The 10,818-nt window shown below is 36.0% G+C and overlaps 1 protein-coding gene across 1 annotated transcript; it reads right to left on the bottom strand.

The window, feature by feature from the left end:
• Window positions 1-269: 269 nt before the first annotated feature.
• LOC110456399 (allograft inflammatory factor 1-like) lies at window positions 270-10,357 on the bottom strand. Its single transcript, XM_021507119.1, has 6 exons — window positions 9,921-10,357; window positions 7,897-7,958; window positions 2,697-2,763; window positions 2,141-2,182; window positions 1,265-1,427; window positions 270-755 (listed from the first exon to the last, which is right to left on the bottom strand). Exons 1-6 carry the CDS (start codon window positions 9,955-9,957, stop codon window positions 671-673), a joined length of 456 nt encoding a protein of 151 aa, XP_021362794.1. The 5' UTR covers window positions 9,958-10,357; the 3' UTR covers window positions 270-670.
• Between the last annotated feature and the right edge of the window lie 461 nt (window positions 10,358-10,818).

Genomic DNA, 10,818 nt, shown 5'->3' with positions numbered 1-10,818 from the left:
CTGTAGAGGGTAGCCATGTGTATACACATAAAGTTACACTGTAGAGGGTAGCCATGTGTATACACATACAGGTACACTGTAGAGGGTAGCCATGTGTATACACATAAAGTTACACTGTAGAGGGTAGCCATGTGTATACACATACAGTTACAATGTACATGATAGCCCTGTGTATACACATACAGGGTAGCCCTGTGAACACCTTAATTAGCCATAGAAAAAGAAAACGTAAATTGTGACGTTGGTTTTTCGCAAAAAAAAAGTATATTTTATAACATAAGTATATTTATTAGTGTCGGATTAGAACATAGAAGGTTTTATTAGTACAATGTTATTACTATACATGTTGTGTATACTTTCATATGTCAATTAAAAGGGTGATGAATGTCAGTGACCTGATATTTACAATGTAACTAAATGCGGATATTGTATTTGGAGGAAGTACATTTATATAGAGGTATCGACTGGAAAGCGAATGTTTGCAAACTTGTTCCAATATGCTTTTAGGAGTTATTGAAAAGACTTCCAGAAAATATACATCCGTTAAACAATATGCTAGATTATTAGAACGTTAGTTCTTATGAACACATAAGACTTTGTATAAATGATATTGGCTAATATCTGTTCAAATAGCGATCCCCAGCTCGGAGTGATGTATCAGCGTCTGGTGTTACGGCAGAGAGTCTATAGTACGGGGCGGTGCAACACCCTTTTGTTTCGGCGCCTCCTGTCCAACCGACTCGAAAAACAGTATCCTGAAATAGTCCATATATTGATCACGTGAACCGTTTGTATGGTGTATAGTTGTCATAATTTGGCACACTTTAGACAAAGCAAAACTATCTTATAACTTTGACCATTAATAAACCAGCGTCAGATGATACCAGGGAAAATATATTCCTCTATATATACAACGTCAAGTATAATTGTCCAAACTTTATTTCCGCCTTTGCTATTCTAGTAGACTAGATGTAGGTAGGCATTTTTCTACAAATGTGGTTTATACCGCAATTGCTCGTGTTTGCAATGACAACTTGTGTAATGGTAAAAATAAGACAAACTAATGAAATATTTCGTCCATCTGATATTTAGAACCAAAATGATTTGGTTACAATTTGACAGGACTTGCTCAATATGCTCAGACATATTACACAGGAACGTTACATGTATTTACGGTAAACTTGCACATCGTTCATATGAACTATATTTATATAACTCGGTGTATTAACACATGACCTTTATTTACATTATTCAGTATACTTACAATCTAAGGATACAGTTCTTGCCTCCTAACATCATCCACAGGAACTCTTTGTAGGATATGGTACCAGATTCCGTTGTGTCCACCTCCGATACTATCTTAAGTATCTCCTTATGTGTTTTAGGGGAACCCAGTTTCTCCAGCATCAACTTCAGCCCCATGTAGTCTGTAGCACAGAGATACATTGGTTTAAACTCTTTCAGTTTATTATTTTAGCAGTCTCATGATCGATGATTATCAGGCAACAACTACGGTATTTAATGTGTATGTTCCTCTACAAGCATTACCAGAGAACTTTGCATTCATTGGGTTATAGATGCAATTATATTGTATAGCGCCTTTTTTAAGCTACTCTTGCCTCGAAAAACGTGAGACAACCATAAAATGTAAACATTTAAGTGACGTTAGGCTGTTCCTGGTTCTCGTTTGCATTGACGACACAGACTATATAAATGAATACCTATATTTACATCCATAATAACTATATATTTCTAAATGTGAATGTTCTACTGTACAGTACTTTCCAATGTTTATGCCGGTATGAACATTAAAATGCCATTTAATCCTTATGTTGATAGGGGAGGAATATAAAGACAAATTATATGTATATCCAAGGGGTCATGAACCGGAATACCACCCAAGACATCACATCCCCATATGTCTGATTTCTTACATGGGGCACAGATATGTATGGAAATTGTATATATATATATTGACCCGATCGATGTGTCTGTTAAAAAAAATCATGAAAAGTATATGACCGTACATATTTTATTGTTTGATCATTGAACCTTTTTAATTCATTTTACATAAATCAATCGCAACGATATGTTCAAATCTCTGCCTATATGAATGTATGAAATCCCACTTATAACATACTTATGTCTCCAGAGTTGTCAAGATCGAATTCCATGAACTTCTCTGCAATAAAGAGAAATAACGATTGTGAGCAAATGTACATATTATTTATTCCTGACAAAACAGTAATGCATACATTTAAGTGAGAAATAGGAGTTAATGACAGATCTTATATATATAACATGATTATTGTCTTATTCAGTGAAAATACCCAAAGCTTTTGATTTACGTATATTTACATTCCTGCTTAAAAAACTAGCTTCTCCATTTCAAATAGTTTCGATGACGTTATGCTGTTCCAGGAACGTCGTTTGCACTGACTGAGAAACGTCGATACCTCAGATATTAGGAAATACTAACATTATGATCACAAATATATATTCTGAATGTAAATAAACCTATTGAACGTTTTTTAAACATCCACGTCGGTATGATCACATTGGAGTAACATGCACATTTTTCCTTGTATATATTTTCTTTGTCCCATACCCTTGACTTCTTTCGACTTTTTCACATTTGACCCTTATCATATTAGCATTCGGTGTGTTCGTCTCGAACGTTTGACCTTTGGACTGACCTTTGTAACTGTTGAGTTTTTCATTCAAATCCTCGACGTCTTTATAGGTATCGTCGTTCCTAAATTCCTGTAAAATCGAACAGAAATGGTTTGATTCTACCATACATTTGATACAACTGTGTCTAGTATGGCGTACGTGTGCAGTACGTAATCTCATTTCATATCAAAGAGCCTGATTACCCGTACATAAATGTACCTCGTCAACGCTTGCTTCCTGACAAATGCTTACAATACTCAGCGACTTTGATGCGAACAGACTTTTTGATATATTCCAAAACACGTGTGCAATTTTTGTCCTGTGTAAATCTCATGGAAGAATCCAATGTCCCTTTTAAAACGCATCTTAGTATCTTGAGTTATCGAGAGAGAAAAAAGTTCAATTTTCATGAACGGGCGGTGGGGAACATTTCGGATTACCGCAAGTTTTTGATAGAGATGTATGATGGATAGATTTCCTAAATTGTTCCAAGCTGCTACTTCACATCCTCGAAATTCCAGAGTCTACGCTCTTTTACGTCTTTAGAAAACGTACGTGAGCGTAACCTCTGGAATCTCGAGGATTGTCACTATAGAACAGTCGGGCTACCAATTTACTTGTATTTCAGAGAGATACAGTAATTATTACCCATTTAGCACTGTATTCAAGGCATTAGAAGAACTTTCGAATTCAAGGACTTCATCTTATTTTTTTCTACGTCTATGTCTTTCTATATATTGTTTACGCACTTTAAATATGATTATATATAGGCAGCTCTTGGTAGATAACGGCAAAAATTTAAATACATTCGATATTCATTCAAATCAATAGAAAAATGAGCTACAGATATCGCTTATACCGATATGGATGACGTTGTTCCTAAAATAGACACATCTGTCAATTATGGTACGACCATTAGGGGAATGTTAATTGATGCACTAAACATTTCCTGTTCTAGATCTACGCGTGCAAGGAACTTAGAGAAATTTGTATGACATTCATCGCTGTACATGTAAAAACAACTACAGTTTATCTAAAAACAAGGTTAAGATAAGTCCGTTTTGTCTACGCATTTAATGAGTACTTGAATTTTAATATTGTTTCATCGAGTCTGTATAACGACTTCCCTTTCTGTCCTTCATTACAAGTACCCGTTTCCCTGTGAAACACATACTAGGTGAAGCACGGTATAACAACACTCAGCTCCAGGATGTGTACATGTCTGAGCTCACGTGTGTCTACGATGTCACCATGTTCCAATTAAGCATCCCTAGTGACTAATAATGAGGTTAATTTGACACATTTTAATCTGAGTAGTATCTTTTTTAAAACGTTGCAAAAACATGTAATGACTACAAGTTGACAATGATACAAACGCCAAATAACTGTATGTTCGAACGTATCTATTTCAGTTTTTTGTAAAAGGCGATACTTTTAATTAAATACTGAGTTCGTTTCTGTTATATATGATGTTAAGCAAGTTTTCATCATAGCTCAATATGTACGTACACTAACATGAAAGTCTCAACTTACTGAAATATCTTTATTACATTAGGTGTATGTCTATAGCAGATATCCGCACTATAACATTAGGTGTATGTCTATAGCAGATATCCGCCTTATTACATTAGATGTATGTCTATAGCAGATATCCGCCTTATAACATTATATGTATGTTTATAGCAGATATCCGCCTTATAACATTAGATGTATGTCTATAACAGATATCCGCCTTATAACATTAGATGTATGTCTATAGCAGATATCCACACTATTACATAAGGTGTATGTCTATGGCAGATATCCGCCTTATTACATTAGATGTATGTCTATAGCAGATATCCGCCATATAATATTAGATGTATGTCTATAGCAGATATCCGCATTATAACATTAGATGCATGTCTATTGCAGATATCCGCACTATAACATTAGATGTATGTCTATAGCAGATATCCACACTATTACATTAGGTGTATGTCTAAAGCAGATATCCGCCTTATTACATTAGATGTATGTATATAGCAGATATCCACATTATTACATTAGGTGTATGTCTATAGCAGATATCCGCCTTATAACATTAGATGTATGTCTATAGCAGATATCCGCATTATAACATTAGATGTATGTCTATTGCAGATATCCGCACTATAACATTAGATGTATGTTTATAGCAGATATCCGCACTATAACATTAGGTGTATGTCTATTGCAGATATCCGCCTTATTACATTAGATGTATGTATATAGCAGATATCCACATTATTACATTAGGTGTATGTCTATAGCAGATATCCCCACTATTACATTAGATGTATGTCTATAGCAGATATCCGCACTATAACATTAGGTGGGTGTCTATAGCAGATATCCGCACTATTACATTAGGTGTATGTTTATAGCAGATATCCGCACTATTCCATTAGGTGTATATCTATAGCAGATATCCCCACTATTACATTAGATGTATGTCTATAGCAGATATCCGCACTATTCCATTAGGTGTATATCTATAGCAGATATCCCCACTATTACATTAGATGTATGTCTTTAGCAGATATCCCCACTATTACATTAGGTGTATGTATATAGCAGATATCCGCACTATTACATTAGATGTATGTCTATAGCAGATATCCGCACTATTACATTAGATGTATGTCTATAGCAGATATCCACACTATTACATTAGGTGTATGTCTAAAGCAGATATCCGCCTTATTACATTAGATGTATGTCTATAGCAGATATCCACACTATTACATTAGGTGTATGTCTAAAGCAGATATCCGCCTTATTACATTAGATGTATGTCTATAGCAGATATCCGCACTATTACATTAGGTGTATGTCTATAGCAGATATCCACATTATTACATTAGATGTATGGCTATAGCAGATATCCGCCTTATTACATTAGATGTATGTCTATAGCAGATATCCCCACTATTACATTAGATGTATGTCTATAGCAGATATCCCCACTATTACATTAGGTGTATGTCTATAGCAGATATCCCCACTATTACATTAGATGTATGTCTATAGCAGATATCCACACTATTACATTAGGTGTATGTCTATAGCAGATATCCACACTATTCCATTAGGTGTATGTCTATAGCATATATCCGCACGAATACAATAGATGTATGTCTATAGCAGATATCCGCACTATTCCATTAGGTGTATGTCTATAGCATATATCCGCACGAATACAATAGATGTATGTCTATAGCAGATATCCGCACTATTACATTAGGTGTATGTCTATAGCAGTTATCCGCACTTTTACATTATATGTATGTCTATAGTAGATATATGCACTATTACATTAGGTGTATGTCTATAGCAGATATCCGCACTATTCCATTAGGTGTATGTCTATAGCAGATATCCGCACGAATACAATAGATGTATGTCTATAGCAGATATCCGCACTATTACATAAGGTGTATGTTTATAGCAGATATCCGCACTATTCCATTAGGTGTATGTCTATAGCAGATATTCGCCTTATAACATTAGATGTATGTCTATAGCAGATATCCGCACTATAGATAGGTGCATGTCTATAGCAGATATCCGCACTATTCGATTAGGTGTATGTCTATAGCAGATATCCCCACTATTACATTAGATGTATGTCTTTAGCAGATATCCGCACTATTACATTAGGTGTATGTATATAGCAGATATCCGCACTATTACATTAGATGTATGTCTATAGCAGATATCCGCACTATTACATTAGGTGGGTGTCTATAGCAGATATCCGCACTATTCCATTAGGTGTATGTCTATAGCAGATATCCGCACCATAACATTAGATGTATGTCTATAGCAGATATCCGCACTATTACATTAGGTGTACGTCTATAGCAGATATCCGCACTATTTCATTATGTGTATGTCTATAGCAGATACCCGCACTATTACATTAGGTGTACGTCTATAGCAGATATCTGCACTATTACATGATGTATATGGCTATAGTAGATATCCGCACTATTTCATTAGGTGTATGTCTATAGCAGATATAGGCACTATTACATGATGTATATGGCTATAGTAGATATCCGCACTATTTCATTACGTGTATGTCTATAGCATATATCCACACTATAACATTAGATGTATGTCTATAGCAGATATCCCCACTATTACATTAGATGTATGCCTATAACAGATATCCGCACTATTCCATTAGGTGTATGTCTATAGCAGATTATCGCCTTATTACATTTGATGTATGTCTATAGCAGATATCGGCACTATTACATTATGTGTATGTCTATAGCAGATATCCACACTATAACATTAGATGTATGTCTATAGCAGATATCCGCACTTTTGCAAGATGTATGTCTATAGCAGATATCCACACTATTACATTAGGTGTATGTCTATAGGAGATTTCCGCCTTATTACATTTGATGTATGTCTATAGCAGATATCCGCACTATTACATTAGATGTATGGCTATAGCAGATATCCGCAATATTACATTAGGTGTATGTATATAGCAGATATCCGCACTATTACATTAGGTGTATGGCTATAGCAGATATCAACACTATTACATTCGGTGTATGTGTATAGCAGATATCCGCACTATTACATTAGATGTCTATAGCAGATATCCGCCTTATTACATTAGATGTATGTCTATAGCAGGTATCCGCACTTTTGCAAGATGTATGTCTATAGCAGATATCCGCTCTATTACATTAGGTGTATGTCTATAGCAGATATCGGCACTATTACATTAGGTGTATGTCTATAGCAGATATCCGCACTATTCCATTAGGTGTATGTCTATAGCAGATATTCGCATTATTACATTTGATGTATGTGTATAGCAGATAACCCCACTTTTACATTAGATGTATGTCTATAGCAGATATCCGCACTATTACATTAGATGTATGTCTATAGCAGATATCCGCACTATAACATTAGATGTATGTGTATAGCAGATATCCGCACTATTCCATTAGGTGTATGTCTATAGCAGATATTCGCATTATTACATTTGATGTATGTGTATAGCAGATAACCCCACTTTTACATTAGATGTATGTCTATAGCAGATATCCGCACTATTACATTAGGTGTATGTCTATAGCAGATATCCACACTATTACATTCGGTGTATGTCTATAGCAGATATCCGCACTATTACATTAGATGTATGTCTATAGCAGATATCCGCCCTACCTCGTTAATTTCCCCCAATAGTTTGGCTTTCTCCTCCATTAGCATGCCATACGCCTTTCCACCTGTAACGACAAATCAGGTAAATACACACATAATACTAGTATATGTATACATGGAAACAGTTTTATAGAGATAACACACTTTTTGAGAAATATTAGACCGTTATTAGTTTTGATGTATATGTATCAAATATTTGCGTTGAATCTAAAACAAAACAGTCTGAAAGGATGAACAAACTCCTTTCAGACATATGATAGTATCCATCTGATGGTTTCTTTAGGGACAAATATATCTCGGTTTGTAATCATTACATTTTTTCTGTTGGTATATTACACGTATCCATGCGTAAAAGAAGCACGTGCGGGATTGGATTCATAAAAGAAAAACCTTTCTGTTGACGTCTGTTGGACAATGTATCGTGTACGACACAGAATTGAAGCGTACCTGTCTTTAAAAATACCCCATTATCTTTGGCTTTATAGTATAAGGGCAGAGAAAGAACGTATGGCTACTGCTTCTAAAACACAACAATCTAGACACAGAAGTACGGGATGCGTAATAGGCAATATGGAGCGTGTAATAAGAGGATTCCATGTCATCTGGAAGTAGGGTTTATGTAAGGGAGGATATATACAATGTACGTACTAGTAGATTCGAGAGATAGATTTTTGATCGGGGTATTTATTCAAATTTATTTCTATTCTTTATCGAGAATTACTTTTTTTTTCGAAAAAAAATCATCTTACAAACGCTCACATCAGAATAGATGTTCCCCATTACATACGTACTTCCTTGTCCACATACATATCCGCTGTTATACTTCCGGTTGTAACACACTCCGTAACACAATCTATATTCCCCTACCATTACACCGCTGTGTCCCTCTCATTACCATTTCTGTCCTTAGTTATATCGTCCCTTTTCCATAACAACTATTCTGTATCCATGGCACCATTTCTCTTATTCTGGACAGGCGTATCCATTTTGTTTTGAGTGCGTGATTGTTCTATCCTATTTGCCACATATTCATCTCCCCTTACTCACATCCGTGTCCCTAGTTACACGACTCATATCTTGTTTCTCCCGTCCAGCTACGTCCAGCCACGTCTTGCGATTCGCATGGTTGAATATACGGAAATATTTTTTAGACCTTCCGTTTTTTAACATTCTTACACAATAGTTGTCCGTCGGCTGTATAGTTTTAAATATGTTTAGACATACAGCCGTTTGTGTTCGACGGGTTTAACATCTCACCTTGTTATACTATATATATGTTTCCTGTTTCAGGTCATGATTTATATTTCCACCTTTGTAAGTTTCAACATCTAACCGGCTTCAATGCTGCGATTTGTTTCGTCTTGTTCTATTATTATTAGCGCTTACCGTTAAGCAAAATAAAATACCTGCTATTCAACTATTTTGCTTGCTAAGCCGGAAATAGTATTCGTCTAAAAGCAATCAGAAAAATTCTGAGTAACATCAGTTATTGGTAACAGCATATAAAATGCATGAGCATACTAGGTTTAATTCATGTTATAAGAGGGTTATTCGACAATCAAACATTTCACACAACATATGCATCGCTCAGCATATGCAGACCAAATAGTCCGCCATGTGTGTCGGTGCCATATATGTCGCAAGAGTTACTATCGATCGAACCCGTCCTCGAACCTAACTAGAGTAAAACTGCTCAAACCACAACCCCGCTATCGGTTATGGTATCAGCATCCCGATTAGAACAGGCACGTGCATAGATCCGTGTGGCTTAAAGCGTCAATACTACACAGGAAATTTGAATACCATTCCAGTATAATCTATTGCGATTGTCGCTCACATATGATCCGAATTTTCACAGCTTTTAACACATAGATTGTTAACATTAGCAGGGTCTGAAATCTGAGAACATTTTCATAAAGGTTTATGACAGTTGGAAAAGTAAGCTAATTAAGAAGTATATGGTAAATGATCAATGGGCTTCTGGGTCTGAACCTGTGATAAAAAAATATATAACTCCGGCTACTAACCTTGGTGGTCTGTGGGGTCCAGTATTGGTGTTTCCATCTTGAATGTATCGATACGTAAAGCGAGCGTTGAATGGTTATGACCGACCTTCCTCCTGTGACAGGTTTTATATCGGATATATCGTTGAAGTGGTTTAACTCATCCCCTCGAACGTCCTTCCGCTAGTCTGCCTTGCACACCAGGAGTGAATCGACAAACGTACGTACTTCCTTCATGTATTCACACGAGTTTACATGACCACAATGTCCCTAATACATGTCTCTGTTGACGACAACTACGCTCCCAGACCCCCGACAGCTAGCGACTAGGGCATGTTACTGATGCTGAGAGCACTACCAGTCCACATCCCGCTTATAATTGCTCCCATTTTCGTCAAGGCGACTGTATTATTTTAAATACTCCTCCCATGACATGTATTCAACCCGTCGTGTACATGTGGTCTGTGTTTAGTTTAACAATGGTGAATTTGTAAATACATTGGTGGGGAGGGGGATTGGTGGGGAGGGGGATTGGGGGGAGGGCACTACTTCAGAGCCTCCTTTCTCTAATGATCTCCTCAAAACACAACACCTGCCCCTATTTCTGTTATAATGCCAAGCCAATCATTTCATCTAATGGCTGCCAACAATCAAACGGTATAATAACTAAATCTGTAAACTTCCCTATACACTTATTATAGTTACATGTATCAGTATATCTAGTTCTCATTCCTATCGCAATCTAAACAAAAAGTAGAGGGATATTGGTAATATTAAATTCATGCTAAATTCGTAAACTCATATCACTTAACAGAACTGATGCTTTAGATAACTGAGAATTTTTTTGGTTGCGATTTGAATTTGAGAAATCCTCTGCTTTCAGACAACTAGTTGTTAATGATTATACATTATTTTGCATTTT

Source organism: Mizuhopecten yessoensis, unplaced genomic scaffold (assembly GCF_002113885.1).
Source record: "Mizuhopecten yessoensis strain PY_sf001 unplaced genomic scaffold, ASM211388v2 scaffold8745, whole genome shotgun sequence".
In the NCBI taxonomy this organism is placed as follows: Eukaryota; Metazoa; Mollusca; class Bivalvia; order Pectinida; family Pectinidae; genus Mizuhopecten; species Mizuhopecten yessoensis.
This window is presented reverse-complemented; position numbering and strand designations above follow the sequence as displayed.